Raw genomic sequence first — 26,425 nt, 5'->3', positions numbered from 1 at the left:
ACCCCCTCTGCTGGGATCCAAATAACACAGGTCTAGCCGACGAAAACTTAAAAGCCAAGTTTAGCTTTAAAGGTTGGCTGTTTCGAAAGTATTCGGTAGTTGGGAGAAGATTGGGCAAAGAAGGAAGGTGTAGGTAGTAACAGATCGCAAGGAAACGGGATATTACGTTTAGTCTAATATTAAAGTACTTTCTACGTTGCACTATGATTTCAAAACCGAATGAGGGTATGAACAGATGGATGAAGAAATTAGATGCAAAACTTCATGAATCAAACAAGTTTACAGAGTTATTAGAAAAGATTGAACGAAAGACTGGAGTTAAACGGCTTTATATTACTTTAGGTATGAGTGCGTTGCTGGTATTAATATTAGTTAGAGTGAAAAAAAAAGCTACAGTTGATATTTACAAAGCCTTGCAAAAACGTTACATATTTTGGGAAGATTGTCGTATATTGTTGAGTTAAAATGTGAAAATACCGAATATAAATTATAATATACAATTTTAGCGTGTAACTAAGTCAAGGCAAGGTTACTCTCTATTCACCAAGTATAATTTACAAATTACAGCTTAGTTTTTTCACATTTACTCATTGGATATATGGCATGACATTAATATTGTATTTTCACAGTAACTAATGCAAGTTATAGCTAATAGCATTAGTGCTACTAGTAGTAGTAGCATTATCAATAACTTTAATAAGTCAAAACTTATTTATTTAGTATAAGTGCCAAAAAGATTGAAATTAAAATGAATTAGAACTGAAATTAAAAATAGTTTGTATTACTATTATAAATGTTACTGTTACTAGTGTTAGATTTTGGACTGGGTTTTTTATATTAATAGGTGTTTGGATTGTACACTAATGTAAATTGTAATTTGTGCTATTTTAAACCAGAGAATATTTAATCCTATTTAATTTTGTTTGTCTTTATTTATATTTATTTTCAAATTGGTTTCATTTGTAATTCTTGGATTAACCTAGAATTGATGTACTTAATTGAAAATCCCACTGGAATAAAAACTTTTACAGTTAATTGGTATTATTGATACCTATCTGTAACTTTCAAGCAGTGTTACTAAGTTTTAAGTACTTAGTCAGTTTTAAGGAAAGCAAATATTTGATCACAATTTTGGCTAATTAATTGTTGACCATCTATTTATCTTTACATTGTTATTTTCAGATCTTATGCTATAACTATATTTATTATTATTCAGGCAAGAAGTGTTATTTAAAATTGTAGGGATTGAAATCTTGTTTAATTATAACAATGAAATATAATATTTTAATAAAGAAATTTTAATTTTGTTTTATATGAATTCTTTAAGATTTTGAGAGGAAAATTCATCATTTACAAGTTTGAGACTTCTAGAGGTTGTTAAAATGTAGCTAGTTTAAACAGTTCTTGCATGACCATGTTAGATAAGGTGAATTACATAGTGGGTATATTCCTTTTAAAGCAAGTATGGTAAAATAAACTGTAGCCAAATATAAAAAATCAAATAGACTTTTACATCTTGGGGTCTGTTTAACTCATTTAAAAGCTTGAAAACTGGTTTATTTATAAAACATCAGGTTTATTAGGTCTTAAGTTTTAATATTTAGGTGTGCCCTCATGTTTTAGCCCAATTATAAATAATTTAAAATTGGCCATTTCTTCTGCTGTAAAAATGTATGGCATATCATCTTAAGTGTCATTAGTTATGAATTTTATAAGAACATTATATAGTCATTTATGTTTGAGATGTTTTAATGAAATGCAGAGTGAAACTGGACTAATTGTAGAAATTAAAAATATTGTGTGGCACTTAGTATGGAAAGAAACTTTATTTTTTCTCAACTTAACTTTTATAATTAACAAACATAAGTTAACACCATGAAAGTGGGTGTTTTACATTATTGGATATATTGGCAAAATATCTCATGGTCAATTTTAAAGGATTAGCAAGACTGCAAAGTTAGCCTGTGTCCAGGTGATGAAAGTATGACCTCAACATTTGTTGATAAACTAACTTAACCCAAAACTTGAAGTAGAACTATTTTTGTATTAATTATAAAATGGATGATTTCCTTGAAAGTAAGTCTTGCTTGGTTGATTTAGCTCAAATTTTAGTATTCTAGTCAAGTATGTGGAGATGAAAATGTCCATTTAGATTAAATTGGTGGTTTGGAGAATTAGTGTTCTCTGTTGGTTCAATGGGGTTTTATAAAACCTTTTATTTTTGAGAGGTGTAATTGGAATTTGCTTTTAATGTTTTCTGTTTTTACTGTAGCTTCCAGTTACAAAAGTAAAATATAGTATATAATATTAAGTTTCTAAAACCTCATTGTATTGCATGTTGTACTTGGATATTGAGGGGAGTCTCTGTATAGATAAAAAAAAGACCTATTGACATTGACTTGACCTGATAAGGTGCTAGTAAACAAAGTTCACATTACAACTGATCTTTGAAACTTTTGCTGATAATACTCACTTAGCAATAGACATTACTAAAATTGTAATTTAAAAATGAAAATAGGAGTAAAGGAAAATTCTTATGACAGAATTAATTATTTTATTGAAACAATTAGTTACATTTTTAGAAATTAACTTTAATCTTTGATACTTATATAAGATGTATTTATGAATTACATGAATGAATGAACAAATTAACTTATTATAAATTTTTATGGAGAAAAAGAATAAACGAATATTTATTGTTATGTTTATTATTGCTTAGCAGCTAGTGTTCTTTTTGTTTGATTTTTACAAGATCATATTTTTATAATTTTCTACAAAATTGTGTTAAAGATAACGGCTAATATTTATAGTTTAACCCTTTTAACCCATTGCCTATTGCTGCTTTAAATGTGCAAGTTGTACACTATATGGCATACTTTCCTTTAACTGTCAGAGGCAGATCATACTCTATACAGCAAATCAGCAGTCGGTGGGTTCTCGCCATATAGTAATCTAAATTAAATTGTGGATGATATTGTAATAGTGTCCGTAATTTGGTATTCTATATCGTGCAGTAGGCTATGTAATTATTGTATTAGGCTTCTTTTCACCAAAGGTAAAATTCAGAATACCATCTGTGACATAAGGTCTATTGCATTTTCTTTGATTCACTGCACCTTCTGCTTTGGACTGTAGCAAATCAAGGGATGTATGTAGGTCTATATTTCATACATTAAATTTTCAAATTTTACCTTTGAAATCTATAATACAATCATTAAAAGTAAATTATGCCATCAAAAATTAAAAGTACATTTGTCTGTTTTCTATTATAACTAAAAGTTAAACCTGTTTATAAACTACATAAGCATGCAAGTGCATATTTATATTCATTGTGTTGTGCAATCATAGGCTAAGACTTTACATTTTATTTTATTCTTAGCCTTAGTAACAATAGTATTATTTATTGTAAACTCATTTTTTGCTCTTCTGTTTGGAATCATTAATTTCCAATTGGAGCAAGCTACCTTCATATATCAGAACTCCAATTAAGACAATTTTATTAAAAGAATGACTGATTTCATAGAATAAATTATGGTGTGGCAGTAGTGAGGAAGACAGCCCTTTAGAGAAGTTCAACAGAGGAATTGATGTTTTTCATGAAATCGAGGTTTAAATTTTTATTTGTTAAGGGTGGGTATTTAGTGACAGCCTTTAAGAGCTAGGTTGTCCCATATTGTCTGTTATTGTTAATGTATACTTCATACACTGTAAAATATTATCCTGATATAGCTAGCTGACAAGTAATGCAAATGTCACATTTACTGATATTTCATAAAATAAATTTTCATAAAATATTTATTAAAATAAATAAATTTTTTAATTCTTGTAATAAGACAATTATCACCATTTTAAAAGTCCTTGAGAAAAACTAAAATATTAAATTTTGTCCTTGAAATAATGACTTCTGGGTTTTATATTCCATTCACAATAAAATATATAGTGGTATAACCAAAGCATACCTTATTAAAAACAATCGCACAATTTACAGATTTAGACTACTGTAAAACTGGTGCATTAAATCAAATGCTAATGTGTTGTACGTAATCAAGTTTTATGATAGTGTTTCCAGTTTATGCAGATTTTGTTTTACTACCTTATGTCATCCATATGTAGTTGACTGTAAGCTAGAAACACTTTGCTGTGCAATAATTTTTTTAATTATAGTTTTAAAATATGATGAACAATATTAACAGATTAATTTAATGCAAGTTACAGGTAGATGACAAGCTAAGTCTAAAGTAATTTAGTTGGATACATCTAGTCACTATGAGATTATGCCGGATCTATCGAGTTGTAAGTAAATGGATGGATTGACTAGATCTAATATAATGTAGTTAGACACATCAAGTCATTATTTGGATTGGATAGACCTCCCTAATTAAAGGTTGATAAAATGGATATCCCAAGTTACAGCCCCTCGGTGTGGATTCCTGTATGTGGTGAGGGGACCTCCCAGGGAAGGTTCTGTTCTATCTGGTTACCTTCTCTGGGATCTAAAGATCCACCCACGTGTTTGCCGTGCGTGGCGACCCGTGAAGGGGAGGAGAGGATCCTGGTGGTTGAGGGGTCCAACCCTAACACACCACTTTGGCCTCGAATTCCTGTAGACGGGTGGCCTTTGGGTGACCCCCCTTGGGTCAATCGGCTGGTCCACTTGGGCTAGAGTCAACCAAGTACCAGTGTTGGAAGTTCTCAACGGGTGTTGTGGACATTGTGCCTGATGCTGGTGTTTGGGTATAGTGCTCACAAAACCCTGGCGTTGCTGCATTGTCCTTGCATGACTTTGTAGTGTGTCCCATTGTAGGGCTCCATGGTGGGTGGGGTTAGTGGGTATCGAAATTTTTTCTTTTTCCTATGGATCCTCCAAAAAATTTAAATAAAACTGTAAAAAAACAGTCAATGGGTAAGTGACCACGTCTTGAATACTCAGAACAGCAATCTTCAACATCAGTAACACACGTACCTCATTTTCTTATATTACATTCTCTTTCGGAAAAACCTTTAGGGCAAATGTCCCCTTTTTTTATTCAAAAGGGACTAGAGGGACTTGCAGGCTCTCCAAAGTCAGTAAAGAAACTTCGATCTGGTGACATATTGGTTGAAACATCCACATCCCAACACAGTGAACTCCTCTTGAATTCAAAGGCAATTGGGGATATACCTATTGAGGTTACTCCTCATGCTACCTTGAATTCATCACGAGGAGTTATTGTTGAGAGGGATTTGAAGAACATTCCCGAGTCGGAGATTCTCGCTGGTCTCTCCACTTAAGGAGTTTCGGCAGTGAGGAGCATCTCCACTCGCAAAGATGGAGTTACACTGCCAACAAATACTCTCGTTTTAACATTTACTTCACCACGTGCACCTGCCACCATCAAGGCAGGTTATCTCATTTGCAGGGTTCGGCCATACATACCAAACCCTCTTCGATGTTTCCAATGTCAGAGATTCGGGCCACTCAAAGACATCTTGTCGTGGTTCCCTGACATGTGCTCGTTGTGGAGGCAAGGACCACGATGCCTATGACTGTGACACGAACCCACATTGCGTAAACTGCAATGGTTCTCACCCCTCTTGCTTTCATTCTTGCCCAAAATGGTTGGAGGAAAAAGAGGTACAGCGTTTGAAAACGACACATGACATTAGTTATTCTGAGGCTCGGAAATTGCTGTCCACAACTCCATCTTGGACATATGCTGCTGCACTTCATTCCACAACTACAGTGGGAGTGCAGACAGATCTCTCTGTACCTCCAAGAGAATCATTTTCAAAACAAATGAAAAGCCTTTTGACCTCCGTGGTTAAAAAAGTTGATGAATCGACTTCCACACCCATCTCTGTTCCTCCCATACCTTCCAACAAACCTCAAGATCCACGTTCTTCAGTTTCAAATACAGGCATTTCTTCTGATACATCTTTTTCTCCCACCACAAGAGATAAAACAATTATTCATTCTCGTCCTCAGTCACTGGATTCCCCTTCCAATAACAAAAACCTGCCCACCCGACCCAGAGCAGGATCCATGGAGGTTGATAGACCTCCTCCAACTAAAGACAGTAAAGAAAAAAGACGTGGTCATAAACTGAAGGGTTCTCCAGCCACTTCACCTACCCGTTCTTAAAAATAGTCACCTTGATACAATGGAACTGTCGAGGTTTACGTTCTAATCTGGATGATATCAAAACGCTGATTGCTTCCTACCATCCTGTTTGTCTTTCTTTACAAGAAACATTTCTCAAAACTGCTGATACTGTCTCCATTCGGCAGTTTTCTATGTACAGAAATGACAGGTTGTGTGATGGTCGAGTACATGGAGGGGTGGCACTGTTGGTTGATCAACACGTGCCCACCCTGTCTTTGTCACTCAACACACCCTTGGAGGCTGTAGCCATCCGTGTTTCCTTGGGTCATACCATCACTGTTTGTTCTTTGTACCTGTCCCCTGGAGAGACATATGATCAATCAGATCTTGATGCTCTCGTTGAACAGTTGCCATCTCCATTTCTAATCCTAGGGGATTGTAATGGACATCATCCACTCTGGGGAAGTGCTGTTATTGATGGGAGGGGTCGATCTGTAGAGCGTATGCTCTCTGATCAGAATCTTTCTCTTTTTCAACACTGGTTCTTCCACTTATTTTCATGCACCTAGTCAGTCCTTTACTGCTATTGATCTCTGTTTGCTCCCCTTCATTATTCTCCCATTTTTCATGGAGGGTTAACAGTAATCCACTAGGCAGTGATCATTTTCTGATTTTGAGAGAGACTGGCCGTGGTCGATGCCACCCTAGCCGCGTGCCCCGGTGGAAGCTGGATCGGGCAGACTGGTCCACTTTCACTGCTCTCGCAGAACTTGATCCTGCCATTGTAAATCAGCCATCAATAGACGACTGTGTAGCAGCGGTAACTGACTGTATTACACATGCAGCTGCTCAGTGTATTCCTAATGACACGTTTTCCACGATATCCTCGTCCGTGGTGGAATCCTGCTTGCCACTTAGCATGGAAGGTTCAAAAGCGGGCCTGGGATACTTTTCGTAGATATCCCACACTTTCAAACCGGGTTGCTATCCAACGGGCTCGTGCACATGCTAGGTGGGTAAGACGTCAAAGCCAGAAGGAATCTTGGATTAAGTTCACAACCAGCATATCTTCTACCACCAGTTCCAAGATCATATGGGACAGGATTCGAAAGGTTAATGGGCACTGCAATTCTGTCCCCCTCTCGATCTTACTCTCTGATGGTCAAGAGGTGACTGATGTTTGGAACATCGCTAACACTCTAGGTGAAAGCTTTTGCCGGGTATCTAGCACTTCTGCTTGTTCCTCCACCTTCCTGGCCATCAAGACTCGGGCAGAGCGATCACCTCTTTCCTTCGAACTGACTGTTTCTTTGACTATAACTGTCCCTTTACCCTGGTGGAACTAAAAATGGCCCTTCATCGGTCTGCCAGTACGTCTGTTGGACCTGATGATATTCATTATGACATGCTGCACCATCTATCTCCTGCTTCTCTTGATGTCCTTCTGATTGTTTTCAACCGGATCTGGCAGGAGAATGTTTTTCCTTATGCCTGGCACCAGGCTATTATTTTACCTTTCTCTAAGCCAGGGAAAGATCCCAAAATTCCTTCAAACTACCGTCCAATTGCTTTGACGAGCTGTCTCTGTAAGACATTAGAAAGGATGGTTAATGCTCGTCTTGTTTGGTTCCTTGAATCAAACAACCTCCTCTTGCCCACCCAGTGTGGGTTCCGTCGACAGCACTCCACCACAGACCACCTAATTCGTCTTGAAACATCTATCAGAGAAGCCTTTCTCAACCGCCAACATCTTGTATCAATATTCTTTGACATAGAGAAGGCTTATGACACAACATGGAGGTATGGCGTTTTGAGACCTCCATACATATGGGTTACGTGGCCATCTACCCATGTTTATTAAAAATTTTTAATGGACAGGAGATTCCAAGTTCGTGTAGGTTCGACACTTTCCGTTCTTTTGTACAGGAACTTGGAGTCCCTCAAGGCTGTGTATTGAGTGTTACACTCTTCAGTATAAAGATAAATGCCATCACTGAACAACTCCCTCTCACTGTTGCGAATGGGCTGTATGTCGACGACCTTCACATCTCATGTCAGTCGTCAAACATGAGATATATTGAGCGGCAACTATAAACTGCCCTCAATTGTGTAATGGAAGTGGATTCTGGCTAACGGCTTTAATTTCTCTCTCTCCAAAACTGTATGCATGCACTTTTGCCGCTTGACGGGTATTCACCCTGACCCTGAACTTCATATCAGTGAAGTTTTGTTGCCAGTGGTCCCGGAGACCAAGTTCTTGGGGCTTATCTTTGATCGTAAACTGACCTTTATACCACACTTAAAGCAGCTTTGGGTCAAATGCACAAGAGCACTGAACATCCTCCATGTTCTCTCTTCTACCAGTTGGGGGGGCAGATCGCTGTTCAATGTTAAAGGTGTATCGTACTCTTATTAGATCGAAACTCGATTATGGATCAATGGTCTATGGCTCTGCCAGACCTTCGGCCTTAAAGATGCTGGACCCCATTCATCACCAAGGACTTCGACTCTGCACTGGGGCTTTCCGTACCTCTCCAGTTCAAAGTATATACATTGAATCTCATGAACCTTCTCTACACCTTTGCCATTTGCAACTATCTTTACAATATACTTCGAAACTTCATTCCTTACCAAAGCATCCCACCTGGAAATGTGTTTTCCTTCCTTGGTGGGCAGTACTTTTTCAGAACAGACGATCTGTCATTGCTCCATTTGGCCTTCGCATCCGGGCACAATTAGATGAATTGGGTCTGTCCTTGGATAACATTGCAGATTCCACAGGTCGGCCCATCCCACCATGGCTTATTACAGCCCCCAAATGTGACCTTTCTTTCAGTCACCTAAAAAAGGCAGATACTCCAGATTGGAAGTACCATCTTTTATTCAATGAATATCTTTCAAACAATCATTCAGTTCCCATTTATACAGATGGTTCCAAATCAGGTAATTCAGTGGGTTCTGCTATGGTTTGCTATGGGTCAGTAATTGCACGCAGAATCCCTTCTACAGCTTCTGTGTTCACTGCTGAACTGTATGCCATATCTCTTGCCCTGGATCATATTGCAGCTGAGCAGTACTCCAACTGCACTATTTATACTGATTCGCTTAGTTCTATACTTGCCTTGGAATCGCTACACGTTAGCTCACATCCTATTCTCGCTGATATTCGAAACCGACTGGCCCAGTTCTCGTTAGCAGCTACTTCAATCCAGTTTTTCTGGATACCAGGCCATGTTGGTATTTGCAGGAATGAGTTTGCAGACATGGCAGCTAAATATGTCTGCTTCAGCACCATCACTCCTATGCCTATTCCATACATGGACTATGGTGTTGTCTTCAAGGCTCGGCTCCGTGCCAGCTGGCAGTCCACTTGGAGTGAGCAACGTGACAACAAACTTTTTCAAATCAAACCCAAAATTGGACTTTGGCCATCTAGCTACTGTAAAGTTCGGAAGGAGGAAGTTGTTCTCACTAGACTATGCATTGGTCACAGTTTTTTAACTCATCATTTTCTTTTATCTGGAACTGATGTACCAATGTGTAGTTTGTGTAACACTCAAATCACTATCAGCCACGTTTTACTTTCTTGCCATCGTTACAATTCTCAACTACAGCAATATTTTAAACGTATTTTTTCCCAGGGTCAGTCTGTAACATTGGACAGAGTTATTGGTGATGGTGACTCTGTCCACCATGATAATGTTTTTAATTTTTTAATGGCCATTAACCTTTTTAATCTCATTTAAGTGTTTCATATTTATTCATTACACCTTTTTAATTGTGGTTCCTTTTTTACAGTTTTAATCTCTCTCCTTCAATTTGACACTGGACAATGGCCAGATCATTAAATAACTCGACACCAGGACTGGAAGGGCCAACTTCAGGTGACTAACGCTACTGTTTGAACTATCCGTTTGAACTACTCGTTAGTCGTCCTGGCGAGTTGTTATTATACTTTTGCTGCATATCATTTCATACTTTTACTACTTTACTTTTTAGTACTGGCCATATTGACTCATAACCTGGAACCAGGACTGGAAAGACCAACTTCAGGTGACTGACGGTGGTTTTTATACTTACCTGTTAGTTTTCCTGGCGGGTTATGATCATTACCATTCTGCTACAGGTAGTCCTTTACAACTTTGTTGACTGGATGTCAACATTGGTTTTTACGCCATTTTCTGTTTTAATTGCCGTTTTGCTTTTATCTTCAATTACTTTTACAAATTTTACTCCATTTACTTGACTTTTATCTTTTTACTGGACATTTGGCTACTCATTATTACGATTTTGTGGAGTGTCTCTTAAAACTTTTATTCTTTTACATTTTGATAATAGCTGCTATGACACATAACCCGGAACCAGGACTGGAAAGGCCAACTTCAGGTGATTGATGGTGGTTCTTGAACTTACCTGTTAGTCTTCTTGGCAGGTTATGATCATTACCATTTTGCCAGAGTAAATATTTTACAACTTTGAAGACTGGATGTAACCATTGGTTTTTACATCATTTTCTGTTTTAATTGCTGTTTTGTTTTTACCTTCATTTACTTTTACAAATTTTACTCCATTTACTTGACTTTATCTTGTTACTGGACATTTGGCTACTCATTGTTACAATTTTGCTATGTATCTTTTAAAACTTCTATTCTTTTACATTTTGATACTGGTTGCTATGACACATAACCAGGACTGGAAAGACCAACTTCAGGTGACTGACGGTGGTTCTTGAACTTACCTGTTAGTCTTTTTGGCAGGTTATGACCATTACCTTTTTGCTAGAGTAAATACCTTACAACTTCTTATACTCTGCCTTCTATCTTAACATTGTAGATTAGGTGTCAACATTGGTTTTATACTTTTTTGTTTTACCTTCATTTCCATTTATGTCTATTACTAAATTTATTTTATTTATTTTTTATTTTATTTTTTTACATTTTTACCGAATGTCTGGTGCAGATAGCCTTGCTGCTTTGTGCCATAAAACACTAAATCAATCAATCAAACCCAAGTTACAGGTAGATAGATGGACAAACTAAGTTGAAAGTAATTTCGTTAACCACATCAACCCACTTTAGATTAAATGGATCTACCAAGTTATGGGTGTATAAAATTTACATTCAAAATTTAATTTAGAAGGGCTCTGAAAGTTCCAGGTTGAAGATGCAGATTAAGTGTCACTGCCAGTTCTCAAATAATTTAGTTAGGCATATCAAACCTCAGGTAATTTAGAAAGCATTAAAATATTAAGATCAAGGGCACCCAAGTGATGAATAATACAATGTAATCATTATAAGTAAAATATTTTGAGCAATATCTGGTTACCTTTGTCCTACTGGGTATATTTTTGTCTTGATCTGTGTAGGTAGCTTGCTTTCATCAGAAGTTTAATACAAATAGAAGAACTGTCATAATTATATATTTGGAAATCACTAAATTTTAATATCGACTAAAGTAATGATTGGTTTTTTTAAGACCTAAACTTCAACATGCATTTATAAGAAAAGTTTGAAGTTCTATTACAATAAGCACATTTGTTTAGGAAAGTCATGAGAATCCAAAACTTTATTAAAAAAATAAAATGGGCTAGTGTTCTTAGGTCTCCATTTCGAACATTGAGGTTGACTTAAGCTAATGTACAAGTACTGTTGTTTTTCTTAATTTTTTACCTAGTTTTTGAAGAGACATTTTACAATAGCTGGCAGAATGCCTTTGTTCAACTTGCCAGATATATTCAAGGCTTGATCTTGTCTTCAATGTAGCTTAGAGGAAATTTGCTTTGTATTTAAATTTTGATCCTCCGGTTAACAGGAAAGACGATCTAGAAGAACAGTATCAAACGTGAAAGCTGTTTCACTTTATTTAGTAATAAGTTCTGTGTTCTAGTGAGATTAATGGATCCAAGAGCAATAGGTATCATGTCTATATATGTGGTTTTGAAAAGATAAATTAGGAGAGATTGTTATATTCTTCATTAGTCATATATTGTTATAGGAGTGGTACAAGTATTTTTTTTCTTTACATGTGCTTGTACAATGTCTTCTGATAACCTATTTTAGATTCATAATTGTTACATACCTTGTTCATGTTTCATTTCAATAGATCAAAAAGTATTAGACAAAACCAAAAATTTACATAAATGCATTTAGAAAAAGAATTAGAGCAGCCAAGGTTTTGTTTTGTAATGTGTTCTTTGCCTTATTTTAATACATTCAACTAATGAAACTTGCTTGTTGTCTCATGATTGACTGGTTTCATTTTTTATAGTTGAAGAATTGTTTTTAGTATTATGTTTGTAACCTGATCAATCCTAGTGTGCCTCTATACCTTTTTTATTTTCAAGTTATGATTGTTGTATATAACATAACTAGTTTTGTGGGTCGTGTTTTTTACATTGCTAGTTGTACAGAAATTAGTTAATTATTTGATGTTTGTATCAAAATGTATAAATAAATTGGCATATGAAAATTTGTAAATTTTATATTATAGTTTTGTAAGAGGTATGATTCATCTTATTGAATATGATTTATTGACACACACTTGCTTTTACTGTGTAAAAAAACTGATAATAAAACATTTGTTTTACCATACAAGGTACTTTTAGATGGCAGATTTTACTAACAAATCAGTGAAACTGATAGGGAAGTATGTTATTATAAATTAATAAATTTCATATATCTTTTTCTGCTTTTCACAGCTTATTTTTATCTTTTATATATTTAAAAGTAAATAGTTTTTTAATTTACTATATATAATATTTTTATTCATTCAACTAAATGCTTTTTTGCCAGAATTTAAAAATACAAGCAACACTAATAACATTGTAAATGTAAAGTTGTTTTAGAACAATTTGTATGTTTATTAATTGAAGAGGAAATGATAGTGTTGGTTTACTGGTCCAAGGAAATAGGCTTTGCCCATTACATTTCCTGTTAAATATGATTATTGGCTAACAGTTCAGATGTACTTATGAACTAAATTGTTAAGGCTCCTGGTAATGCATATGACTTACCAATAATAGTCTGGCTATCCAAGTGGTTAATCACTTGGATGTATTTATTTCTTGACATACATAGTATGCTTAGCACTTTACCAGGTCATTGCAAATTAATGTGTATTTATAAACATTAAAATAATACAAAATAAAAAATATATATATGCAATCATTGCAGCAATTGTATTTGGAACATGTTTTTAATAGTTACATGCACATAATTCTTAAAATATTAACAATGCACACATGCATTTGCCAGAAGCAAATTGCACCAAATGCACATGCTAGGTGTTGTGCATTCTACTTGGTTTGTTTGATACTTTTTTCTTGTATAATGAACTTTCAGCATCTGCTTGGATACTTGAATATGTTCTTACTGGTACTACCTAGAAGAGATGAATTTAACTTATACCTTGTACAAGTCAAAGATCATAGTTTCAAGACATCCTTGTACAATATGTGAAGTTAAGGTTATCATTTGCACACACTTGCATACACTACATGCAGAATGTTGGGAAGCAGCACATGAAGCACAGAGGTGTGAATACTGTATTCTTTTTCACTCATTCCTTGACTACTACTATCTTCACATTGGTGAACAAGTAATGGTCTCTTCTACTACTTATATGTAGGAGGAAGTTGTCTTGTAAATATGTTGGCAATCCAATATATCTTCTCTAAATTAGGAAAGCTGTGGAACCAGTTGAGGGTATGTTGCCCAATAAATCAGCTTAGGGTTTCTTACACATCAAGTATATTGATTCCCCTGAATAGGTCAGTTTTATTCTTCACATTTTCTAACTTTTAATGAGCAGTATGTTCTATTAAATTCAATAACATACCATATATAATGCACTAAAGCAATTGCACTATAACCTTTTATTTTCATAATTTGACCATCATAAATGATGGCCTGGTAAATTATTCAGTGGATGTAAAACAAATGTAGTTCAGTATTCCTTAAGGCAAAATCTTTTCAGAAGAAAACACCATTTGAGATGAAATGGAAATGAAATGTTCTACTTCATCATACTGCAAAGACAGTAAAAGGATCATATTGGAGCCTATGGCTTTAATACTGTTTACATAATTCAGAAGAATAAAGTTTTTCTCTTCAGAAAAATCAATACATTTAATGGTCAATACCAAGTTGATTTTTCAAATAATAGCACATCCTCTGTAGTTGTACAGCTCTTACAATAATGGAGGACACTTGGACTGCCAGTACACTTAACGCAACTTCCTCGTCAAAGTTTGGAATATATTTTTTAACAGGCCTGTTCAGGGATACAAATATTTTAGTAATCTAGGGATTAGTATGAAGAAAGAAAAATACTCAACATGCCACCATCCCTTTTTGTATCCAAAGTTCTTGGTTTGTGTGTTTATGTATTATTTTGAGAAAGACAATTTGAAGAATATTAAGTTGCCAGGTTCTGTCTTGTAATGTTAATTTATTTCTAACTAATTATGTATACTATTTGTGCTTCTTTTTTAAAAAAAAAAATCTTTATTTTAGAAGAAATTCCAATTTATCACTTGAATAAATCCAGGTGTATATTATTGTAATACTGTATTTGTTTTCCTCATTTTGTTTAAGATTCAAGGCTTCAATATAAATGTAAATGCAGGAAAGATTCAAAAACCAAACTTCTCAGACCATTTGTTATATATTTTCTATGGATGAAATAAAATCTTTTTATCAGTTAGAAATATCAAACATAAGTTAAGATGAGAAAGCTGAGAGCATAAGCAGATTAAGATAGTTAAAGTAAAATGTTTTTGCTTTTAAACAGTTATTTTTCACCTTTTTTTAGGAGGAATAGCACTTCTGGCTTTGTATTTAGTCATTGGTCATGGTGCAGAACTTATTTGTAACAGCATTGGATTTGTGTATCCTGCTTATGCATCGTAAGTTACCATTAAAAGTTTAATTATTTGTAGTCAGTTGTAGAGTTGTCTAAGGCCTGTTAGAAAGTGATGATAAATTAATGAATATGTAAAAAGTGTTTCACTTGTGTTATTGACAGAATGCCCTGAATTAGTAATATTAAAACATAACCCCAGAATTGAAACAAGTGTTTTCAGTTTTCACTTTAAAAAATAAAATTGTAACATGAACTAATTGTTTTAAAATAGCCATGTGTACAAGGATCTGTACACTAATTATTTTACATTTTATCCATTTATGCCTTTTAATGATTCATTTCATGAGCAATATTATAGGCAATTCTTGTTTATAAACCCAGTATTGTTGCATATCTCCATTGACATATTTCTAACAGCAGTTGACCATTTAAGTACATGAACAGCAAGAGAACTTGTTTTTGTATGTATCAGTTCTTTCATATACTATTTTATATCTTGCTGTTCAGGATCCAAGCCATTGAAAGTCGTAATAAGGATGATGACACAAAGTGGTTGACGTATTGGGTAGTATTTGCAACATTCAGTGTTTTTGAATATTTCTCAGACATTATGTTGAGCTGGTTTCCATTCTACTGGCTAGCAAAAGTAAGCCTTTTTTATTTTATGAAGGAAAAGAAAATAGATATAACTAAATATTTTTTTATTATAAAATTGTTTTCAAGAATATGTTGTTCAATATCACAATTGAGTGAAATTGATTTACTAGTATAATCCAGGAGCTTCAAGTAAAATGTGTATAGTATTCAGCATGAGACATATTGCTGACCTGCATAATGCCAGTTGTGGATGGTATGCTAATAAGATTATACTTTTCAGTGTTGACTGTTTGTTGTAATGTTCACAATAAGTGAACTATACTGTTCCAGTTTATTACATATCTCAAAATCTCAAGTCTGATACAAATACGTTTTTAGTTTTTCATGTACTTTAAATTTTACAAATTTTGAATCTTCAACTGTGTTCAAAGAAAGAGATTGGTTTTGTCAGAATTTCTTCAAGTGCAGGTTTCTTCTTTTCATCAGATCCTTATTTATAACACTATGTAACACAAATTTTGTTCCTGTATAGTATGTGTTATTTCTTAATTGCTTATGTTGTTAAAGCACAGAAAATGGCCATTATTCCCTTCAAACTTTGCTTTTGTGACCTGGATAATGAAATTTAAAAATTAACCTATTTTCTACATTAAAATGGGCAAATTTGCACATTTTTATTTGCATAAGGTCTGAATAAAGCAACATATGAATCAAGATTTACATGTATTTATGCTAAAGTTATACAAAAATGTTTAGAAGTGAGCAGTTTTTCAAATTTGCAACTGTAACGTAAATCATTTCGCGTATCAGTCCCAGGAACAAGAAAAAGTAATTTTTTTACATAGTGTTATCACCACCAGTGAAGTTCATTTCAAACTCAGCTCTACAGCTGAAGATTTTATCCAGTAACTTTTACAATCAGCTTATTCCTAATGCAGTGGTTAAACATTAAACACTCACCCCATGTTCTCTCCAACATTCTTTACACTTTCTACAGTAACATATGGAAGGCTGTTTTGCAGGTTCAGTAACTATAGGGTGTTATCTCATGCTTTCTCCCAAGAAATTTGAGCAACTAATAGTATCCCTACAGTTTAATTTCTTCTTTACAGGGCAGTGAGGATGAAATTATTAGATGACTACTGATCCCTTCCACAGAAATAACCTAAACCTCTACTTTGTAAGACAGTACCTTCACATAATTTTAAAATTTCTCAGTAAGATATAATATCAAAAATACCACATTCCTTCAACTAACAGTTTAGAAAAAAAGTAATAATAATAAAATACCATATACCAGGTGGAAATTGCACACAGGTACTTCCATCTAGGGTATATTATTGGCTTACAGATGCTACAGTTTGTGGGAACCTTTTATTTAAACGTATGTTCTTCCTAATAAGGAAGGTGACCAGAGAGTGAGAAAAAAGGTTAAAACCTTGTTAGCAAAATCCAAATAAATATTTTTCAGTCACAGTAGAATAAAGGATCTTAGTTTCATTTTACATATGAAAATTTTTAGATTTTATGAATTTCTTTATACTTGAAGTGAAATTAAGTTTTTTAATTAATGTGTTTTATAACCAAAATGAAATGATTAATTGCAGTGCACCCTAGAAAGCATTATAACTTTAAGATGTGCTTTCATTTTATAGTGCATATTCATGATTTGGTGTTTTGCACCAGTTGATTTCAATGGTTCTCAGTTCATCTACCGTCGTTTCATTAGACCTGTTTTTCTGAAAAACAAAGAAACAATTGACAATTACATTGACTCAGCCATATCGAAGGCTACTGATTTTGCTGGCAAAGGTAAAGTTTAGAATTATTACAATTAGGTAATTTAAATACATTTACACATTTTTGCACATCTTTTTAATAACCTTCTTCCTGAAACCATTTTTTTTTCTCTTGCACTTTATTCTTATGTTCTAGAGGTGTTCATTATTTTTATACTAAATAAACCTATTGACACTAAATATATATTTAGTTGTGCCTAAATTATAATTCAAATTTAAATGAAGCAGCATATTCAATGTTAAGTGTAAACTACAAACATGTATGGAAGGTTATACTTTAATTTTGGAAAAAAAGTGCAGAGGCAATTGCCTTCTTTGCTTCAGCCCTGATGAGAGAATATTTCGGGCTTCATTATCAGTATTTAAATTCATTTACTGAAGTTGCTATCATCACACCAAAGTATTGATTTTCTTCATAGAACTTTTGTAGATGTGTATATAAATTCATATTTACTAACGAAACATAAATTATCTACCTATCTATATTTGGTTTGTAGAATCATACTTTGCTCTTTTCTCAGAAATGGGAACTATTTGCAAATAAAAAAAGTGCAGTAATTCCTTGGAAAGTGCTGAGAATATTTGTAATGGAAGTTAGGAAAATATATTTGTTAAATAATTTTATTTTAAACAAAATGCTGAGTAAGGGAGTGAGCAATGTAGATACATTTTTACACAAATATACATTTAAGTACTTGAGAATGAGAGAAATTTGAAATTAAAAATGTAAGCTCAAGATACTGGATATAAACTTAAGTTCCAATGATTTTTAAGTGTATAAGAGCTTATGATGATATTTTACTAACATACACCCAGATAATGTTATTTTTATAAATGTTGTAAGTAATGAAAATGTTTTGCTTTTCTAGCTGCCACCAAGTTAGCTACTGAAGAAATAAAGAAAGAGTAAAATATTTTACCTTTATGTATGTTTATCAACTGCACATAATTTCTCCAACTGACTTGCAATTCTGTTTTAATTTTTTTCAAGTTTGTATTCAAACATCAGAAGGAAACATGTATCAATTCTGCTTAGTGTTATTAGCATGCCTATAGTTTTCTACTTATTTCCTCAACAAACAATTTAATTTTTGTTTTTACATTTATTGTTAAAATAGTGTACATTTAATGCAAACAAAATTATTGGTTCACCTTTTCTCTCTTCAGCAGCTTTCAACCATATCATCTTAAGTCTTGTATATAGAACAAAATATGAATCAAATTAATGTTTGTTACTCACAAAATGCACCTAATTTGTGTTGATTTGCATTTCAATTTTGGAAAAGTGACTTAGCAAAACGTTGTTGTAATTTCAGTAAGATAGTTTTATACAAATACACATTTCTTTTTGTTAGTGTCAGACATTAGTCATAACTAACAATTCAAGTTTTTGTTTATTTGGTTATATTTTCTCCAAGAAAAATACTTCATCTAAGGAAAAGTATTTTTTAAAATTACCAGTAGAATGTACATTTTTACTCTTTTTGAAATGAACTCTTTGTATATTCAAATTAATTTTACTTTTTTAACAAGAGCTAGACTGAAGTATTTGGTTTAAAAATTATGAATGTAATGTATTTTTACAGAGTGAACTCTGTATATTCAAATTAACCACACAATTTTGAAATTTCTTTGAAGTGTGACATTAATATTTTATCTTTTTATAAAATCTCATTTTTGTATAACATCTATTACTGTGTAAATACAGGGCTTCCTATAAATTGGTTGCTTCAGTTATGTGGTTTAAAATTAAGATCTGTTATATAGATGATCCTAAAAAATAAACCTGATGGTGAAGCACAATACCCCATTTCTTACTTGCAAGTGTAATAGTAACACATTTAATTACTGTTGATTTTCTCTGGAGTGTTTTTAATTTTTTTTCTATGTTATGAGCACAGAAAAACAATCTTTCCTAGAATATGTTTAGGTACTTGGGTATTTTAACAGCCATGTGCTTTACTCGTTAAGTGCTCTGAAATTATTGTATAGTATGTGAGACTCGAACGTGCGTCTTTGTAATCTTAAAGTACACCCTGTTCACATCTGAAGTTTAAATTACTGGTATTGTTTGGAATTAAATTAGTTTAAAGACTGTTGTATCTGATACAATAAATGTTTACAATGGTTTGAAGTTGTCTAAATTTTGCATACTTACACAGCCAACAATAAATGACACAAAACAACTTGACATCAGTCACTCAGTTGTCAATGATTTCCATGTTATTGAAAAAGTTATTTTATGTTCCAATAAAAGTAGATGTCATGCTTAGTTTTGTATTGTCCAGAATAGGGAAATCAAACACCATAACATCTATAACAGTGCAGACATAAAATGTAGCAAGACAAAATTAGAAGAATTCTATATTGTTTTGTGACAAGGACTATTATACTTCAAACAATTGCCTTATTCTTGTAAGAAGCATAACTATGCTGCATCAGAAGTAATTGTAAAAGTATCAAGTGTACCATGTTGCATTTGCTTTACCATAAATATGAAAATACAATGAGAATTTTTTCCCTATCACCATGTTCTTTAAAGTAAGGCCATTTTTTGAAGTATAATTATATATATCCATATCACAAATATGTACATAGTAATTATCAAATATAGCTTATTAACCATAAAATTTTAAATTCTTGTATGTATTCAATGTTTAATTTTTCAGAAAGGAACCTAAACATGACATGAACTTAGTGTTGGAAAGTGAATAACATGTAAAGTGTAACTTATTTTCAGATGTGCTTTTAAATAAAAGTGAACTTTATTTCACAAGATTTTAATGTTTGAGCCTCTTTCCCCCCCTTTAAACAACTAGATATTGCTCTTGACCTCCCCCTGGAATGTGAACAAACAAGTTAAATGTAGAGATATGGGATCAGTGGCTTCATTAAAGCAATGTTTTATATTAACATTCAAGGAACAACTTTGAGCACTCAAAATTTAGATTTCACTTTAAAGTTAATGTGAAACAGTTCAGAAGAATTTTAGAATTAGTTATTGATTTACCTATACTGGTAACAACATACCTGGTTAGTCAAGGGAAGCTAGACAACAAGTTACATTTTTCACCTTAATTTACAGTTATAAATGAAAGCTTAATGTACATTATTGTTGTAGGGCACTATATCCTATAGTAAGACCCTTATCAAGTTCTTATCTCCCTTTCCCTTTGGTGGCAATGTAACAATTATCTAGTACTGGAAATCCTTTTGGTGGCAATGTAACAATTATCTAGTACTGGAAATAAAACAACTGAAAGGTTTAAATGCAACAAATGTTTATTTTATGAATGTACACATTTTTATAACACTCACTGGCATCACAACAGCCACCCAAGTAAGGTGGTTTTATTTTTCATTACAAAAGTATGTTTAATGTCACATCTGATCTTTTCCCAGAAAATTCAATAGAAGGGGTTATAAAATGCTTTTTTTTTTACCACATTTTAAATACAATTTATCTAATTTTCTTTCAACTATCATTTCCAAAACATTTTAATCATTTGAGTCCCTGCAATATCCTTAATCAGAAAATTTAACATGCTATTTCATTAATAATTTTTTACAAAATAAATATAGATATGCATAAACAAAGGTATAAAAAATTTATTTTGCATTAAATTATTGGGTTCCTCTTTTATAGTTACCTTTGATCAGATATTCCTTAATGAATTCAATAAAATAAAACATCAGACATGGCAACAAGCATACGTGTTCACCTTTTGGGCAGCAGTACAAGAATTCTTTAGCTTTCCAGTTTGGTTCAGCAAAATACTTGGAATGAATAATTAACTTAAGTTGCAGTTGACCATTCACATTATTAAATAATGGCACTTTAAATAATATCCCTATTCCCTTAGTAGTTAATAGCTTAATACAGTTTCTATAAAATACCATTATTATATGGATATTCTCTACTAACATTAAGAAAAAATATACTAATAACCTTTAAATAAAATTTAACTCTGTTCAATACTAGTCAACTTAAGTCTATGAAAATATTCAACCATATTTGTTTGACCTAGCAGCATTCAGCATTAATAAAACAACTTCTGTTAACATTAAAAAAGAGCAAAATTTTTATGATTATATGACTTAGTTTCAAGCACTGAGAAAAAGCAAATGTATACTGATAACATAGATTGATTAGATGATATTCATCCAGCCATATTGAACAGGTGAAAATTAAAAATAAATCATGAAGTGATGTAAATGGGTTTATTTCATTTCTAAATAGCTATAAGAAAAATATTTAGCTGTCCTTGCAGATAAATCTAAAAATACTCTGGTATAAGTTTTTGGATAGGTTTAGGATTAAATATTTTCAAACTTAAAATGCATATCTTATTCTCTATTGATTGTAAGCATCATTATGGAATGACCTAGTAATGATTATTTACAATATTTTTAAAAGTTCTTTCAAGGTCTAATTTTAGATTTTATCTAAGTATTCTTAGTACTATAAATATTTCATAATTATTCTCTTATAATTCAGACAGTGTTTGGCTTTTTTTCTTTTTAAAGATGAACTGAACTTGACAACAGTAACACTCGCTGCTGAACATCAAAAGAATTTAGAAATTGCTCATTTACTGTACCCTTTGTAATTCCAAATGATCAAAAGGAATATACCTCTATAGAAAGTAAACTATTTTTACTGGTTCTTCAACTTCATGAAAAGATGCACAATTCCTGATCTGAATATAAAATTGTCCTAAAAACTAGCACCTCAAGATTTGTACACAAGAATACTAATCTTAATGTTCAATTTTTTTTATGTTTAAAATGCAAGTTGTTTTTATCAGAAAGATAATTTACATTACTAGAGTCAGCCTGAGACTGAACTGAACTATTTAAAGATGAATTTAACTACATTTGAATACTTGAGACCCTCTGATACATGTATGTATAGATTTTATGAAGCTTTCAATTTCCAATAATTATTCTTTTAAGGTGTAATTTACATTATTTTTACAAGAAAAATACTTAGTCATTTATTTGTAAAATCAATAATTTACTAAACCAAAAACAATTTTGACAATGATTTATTATATGCTTCATATATTTGAATAAATCTCTGCAGAGTACTACAGGATGCCACTCTTAATAAACTATATTATCTTAATGGGTTATTCATTTATTTTTCACTCAGAAGATATTCAACACAGTAACTATCTTTGACAAATTATATTTGAACAGTTTACAAACATATTAACCCCCTATTGCACATATGAAAATAATGGAAAAATGTTTTCTTTGAACTTGTTACATAAATAGATATACAGGGTGTTTGGAAAGTCACTGTGCAGTTTGGTAATCATATTTTATTCAGTCTATTTCAAGCCAGCAACTGATAGCAGTGTTTCGAAACAAAATAAGAAGGATCCAAGCCTGTATTGATGCCAACGGGGGTCACTTTCAACATTTTTTATAATTGTCATTCACAGTTACCTCCTGTATTCTATATTGAAACATGTTTGTTAATAAATATACAAGTGCACAGTGACTTTCCAAACACCCTGTATAATGTACAAAAAATGTCTTTGTGAAATATATTTTGGTAGTTTGTAAATGGATACAATATCTAGAAGTAAACTGTTAAATTGAGAAACCAAATGTAATTCTATAGTTTATTTAGACTCTTCTGGATGTGTAAAAGTATTTCACCTACAGAACTGAAGCATTTGTACAGGTATGAATAAACAAAGATTTCATATCTATGTTACAATGTGTATTAGAGGGTGAATATGTTTCTATATCTCAAGAACATCTTCATAAGTATCATTACCAGAAATTAACAAACATTTTTCTTTTCATAGTTGATTTATATTTAACAAAAACATTCATGAGTAAGGTCACATTACTAGGCAATAAATATTTATATCACCTTGATTAAGTCAGTGTTTATAACAATACCCTCAGTTCTGTATACTATAAATCCAAAATTCAGAACCAAATACCAGCTTCTATATACAAGAGCATGTGAGAATATAAGTAAGCAACAAGTTACTGACTAATAGGTACATATATTAAAAATATTAACAAAATTGTCGTTTAGCCGTTCCAGTCGTCAACATGAATATCATTGAAAGAGGTGAATTTCTATCAAGATTAAATGTCGGCAGTATTTATACTTTGGTGTTACAATTGTTAAAAACTATTTTTTTTTTAAAAATTAAGTCATACAACTTCCTGTCCCTGTTGACATTGTTACATGATTTACTTCTATGTGAAGTAGCCTGGTGGTGGAATTCAAGATTTTGCTATTAAATTATAAGTAATCAACAACAGACATTCAACACTAAACAGTAAATAAAGGAAAATTATATGAATGGAAGCAGATAAAGTAACAATTTTAAAGTATTACAAAACAAATTTAAACTTTTTCTGTATTTTAAGCATTCACAATTTTACTGTATCATATATTATAATAAGCAAAATGTACCAGAAATTTTTTTCACTACATTTGTTCACCAGAATTATACTTTCAGAATAGTTTAGGAAACAATAAATAATTATAATATGCACAGTAATTCCCTTCAGTATTACAGGTACAATTTTCTATAACAAGTCAGTCTATCCAACCATAAAATAGAACAAGCAGTTGTAAAACTATTTTCACATATCCTTTAACCAGTCAGACAGACAAACCAAAGTGACTGCAAAAATTCTAACACATACAGATTACAGGTCAAGTAACAGTTTTTGTTACCAAAAGACAAAAAAAGTCAACTAGTTTTTTCTTCATATAACTTAACAAATTTAGACAAATGTAGTATATCAACTTAAATAAAACTTGTTTAATAAAAATATGTAAAACATTCCTCATTATGAACACAACTTTTGTAGCTGACTTGTAGAATATTACATTTATACACAACCACTTTATATCAAGCAGTCTGAAATTTATGTTTAATTGCACTTTATCATCAATATTAATTGGCATCAAATGTTTTTCTTGTCAACTAAAAATTTAAATAACTAGAGTATTGTGTTACAATTTGTTTAAGAAATGATGAGAAAAAAACTACATCTACAAAGAAATAATATGAATAAAACCAAATCATTTTCATGTTACAGAAATCAAACCACATATGAGCAAATAATGAGAAAAGTGTTACACTGAACAATGTTCTACTTCCTGTTACAAATGATGGGCAAAACTCTTTTCATCAAAAAATTAAATCAGCAATATTTATAGATTTTGTGAGGTAGGCATCAACTTAAGCAAATAAAGAAAAAAAAAAAACACATGAAAGCAGACAATAAATAACATTGTTAATTTATATAACACATATACAAAAACACACGACACATCAACAGTCAGTCTTCTGTTTGAACACATACAAAGCTGTACGAGTTTTCAGCTCAAATATTGAAATATCACATGTCAAAAAAAAAAGCAGGAACAAGACAGTGGAATGTTCACCACACAAGTTAAAACAGACTAATCCCTATCACAGCATCACAAGTTACTTCACATGGACTGATATGCAGCCAAACTGGATGAGCTACACACACATCCCTAACCTGCACCATAATTAGATTTTCTATAATATTAAGATTCATACTTTAAATGGACAGTGTAGTATTATTTAGACTGCAGTATAACCCTATACTGAGGAGGTGACAGAAAAATATGAATTACCTTTATTTGTTGGTATGTTTTCAAAAATGATCAAACTCATATATATATACCTACTTCAAAACAAGAGAAAAAGCATGAAAATTATCAAAATAATAATAATTAAAGTGCACACATGAAACAACTGACCACGTCATTATGTTTAGGCAAAACAAATGGAATGCAAACTGGGTGAAAATGGGAAGGGGTCATACATACATACATGCAGTTGGCTAGACAAATTATTCCAGTGAGCTATGTTTTATTTGCACAACAGATACTGTATATTTCCCATAAACTTAACATTTTATGTGACTTTTGCAAGTTCTTCACAGGGAATCCACCTACAGTTTCATTTTTTTTTCTACTTCTCATACTTTAAGTATAATTTTTCTATATTGAATACCAATGCATTAAGTTTCCGAAATTCCTCTGCAATTTTTACAAAATTCATAAAAAGTCTCTCAAATATCTTTTACTACTTAATTTTCTATAAAAACTTTTCATGATTCCAGATTTGGCAGGAAGAGATTCTCCAGACTTTAGCACTGAGTCTGGTCATAATCCACAACAAGTTGTTTAATATGAGATAACTTATTGTGCAAGTACTGAAATCTTTTCTTTGTAAGGTGGTATTGTTTCCTTCTATTTTCTCTGTATTCTGCTTTAATCTGATGCATAATTTGCTAAAGAAAAGTATATAAAAATGTCCTATTCAGTAATAAGAACTTAAAAATTAAAGCAATAATTCATGGACAATCAATTTTCTTAATTTTGTGAAGATATTTCTTAGTAAAATAAAAAGGATACAGTAATAGCTTTATTCTTAATTACATTCAAGATTTCATATTAAAGAAACTTATTATTAGAAGTATTTCTACTCAATAATTCCAAAGATTTTAAGTGTTGTTTAACTGTTAAATATTTTGTATCTATGGGAATACATAAGAATACACCAAGGATTTACAGCTACAAACTGTGACATCCTCAAAATGAGTCTTTCACCAAGGTTCTGAACAAATGCTTACAAGCTTTATATTAGATAAATACAACATGCAATACATTATTTAACCAAAGCAAAAACAACTCCTCACTATTGTACAAGGTGATTACAAAAGAAACCCCTTACTAAAATATTTAAATCTCAAAAACAACTGTTCTAGAATGAATAATATTTCAAAAGAGGCACATTCTCAAATTACAAGTTTTATTTAGGTAACTTTGAGAATGGTAAAATGTTAAAACTGTATATAATTTAGGTGTTTTTTTTAAATAGGCATTTTTACATCTATTTCTGTTATACCTTTCAAAAATATGAAATTAAAGATTTTATTAAAATGTCACAACCAGACAATGCAAGGATTACTAAAATAGGTGATGCTTGTAGTAACTCCATTAATGGAAAAGTTTAATATACAGATTAATGATAGAAAGCACACCAAACACCTTTGTAATAGT

The 26,425-nt window shown here is 32.2% G+C and overlaps 2 protein-coding genes across 2 annotated transcripts in view; one reads left to right on the top strand and one right to left on the bottom strand.

The window, feature by feature from the left end:
• On the top strand, positions 1-20,619 carry LOC143249515 (receptor expression-enhancing protein 5-like). Its single transcript, XM_076499498.1, has 5 exons — positions 1-342; positions 14,894-14,987; positions 15,452-15,590; positions 17,197-17,353; positions 18,210-20,619. Exons 1-5 carry the CDS (start codon positions 204-206, stop codon positions 18,248-18,250), a joined length of 570 nt encoding a protein of 189 aa, XP_076355613.1. The 5' UTR covers positions 1-203; the 3' UTR covers positions 18,251-20,619.
• Positions 20,605-26,425, bottom strand: part of Su(Tpl) (Suppressor of Triplolethal) — a 77,780-nt gene continuing 71,959 nt past the window's right edge. Inside the window, exon 13 of the mRNA XM_076499496.1 lies at positions 20,605-25,653. Coding sequence (XP_076355611.1) covers positions 25,510-25,653 — 144 coding nt within the window. The 3' untranslated portion in view covers positions 20,605-25,509. The remainder of the gene's footprint in view (positions 25,654-26,425) is intronic.

The sequence above is a fragment of the Tachypleus tridentatus genome, chromosome 4 (assembly GCF_004210375.1).
Source record: "Tachypleus tridentatus isolate NWPU-2018 chromosome 4, ASM421037v1, whole genome shotgun sequence".
Lineage (NCBI taxonomy): Eukaryota > Metazoa > Arthropoda > Merostomata > Xiphosura > Limulidae > Tachypleus > Tachypleus tridentatus.
This window is presented reverse-complemented; position numbering and strand designations above follow the sequence as displayed.

Excerpts from the sequence above, each read along its gene's own strand:
- LOC143249515 (XM_076499498.1), top strand. The coding sequence starts at position 204 with ATGATTTCAAAACCGAATGAGGGTATGAACAGATGGATGAAGAAATTA. Across the intron at positions 343-14,893 it reads ACGGCTTTATATTACTTTAG|GAGGAATAGCACTTCTGGCT; the intron begins GTATGAGTGCGT and ends ACCTTTTTTTAG. Across the intron at positions 17,354-18,209 it reads TACTGATTTTGCTGGCAAAG|CTGCCACCAAGTTAGCTACT; the intron begins GTAAAGTTTAGA and ends TTGCTTTTCTAG.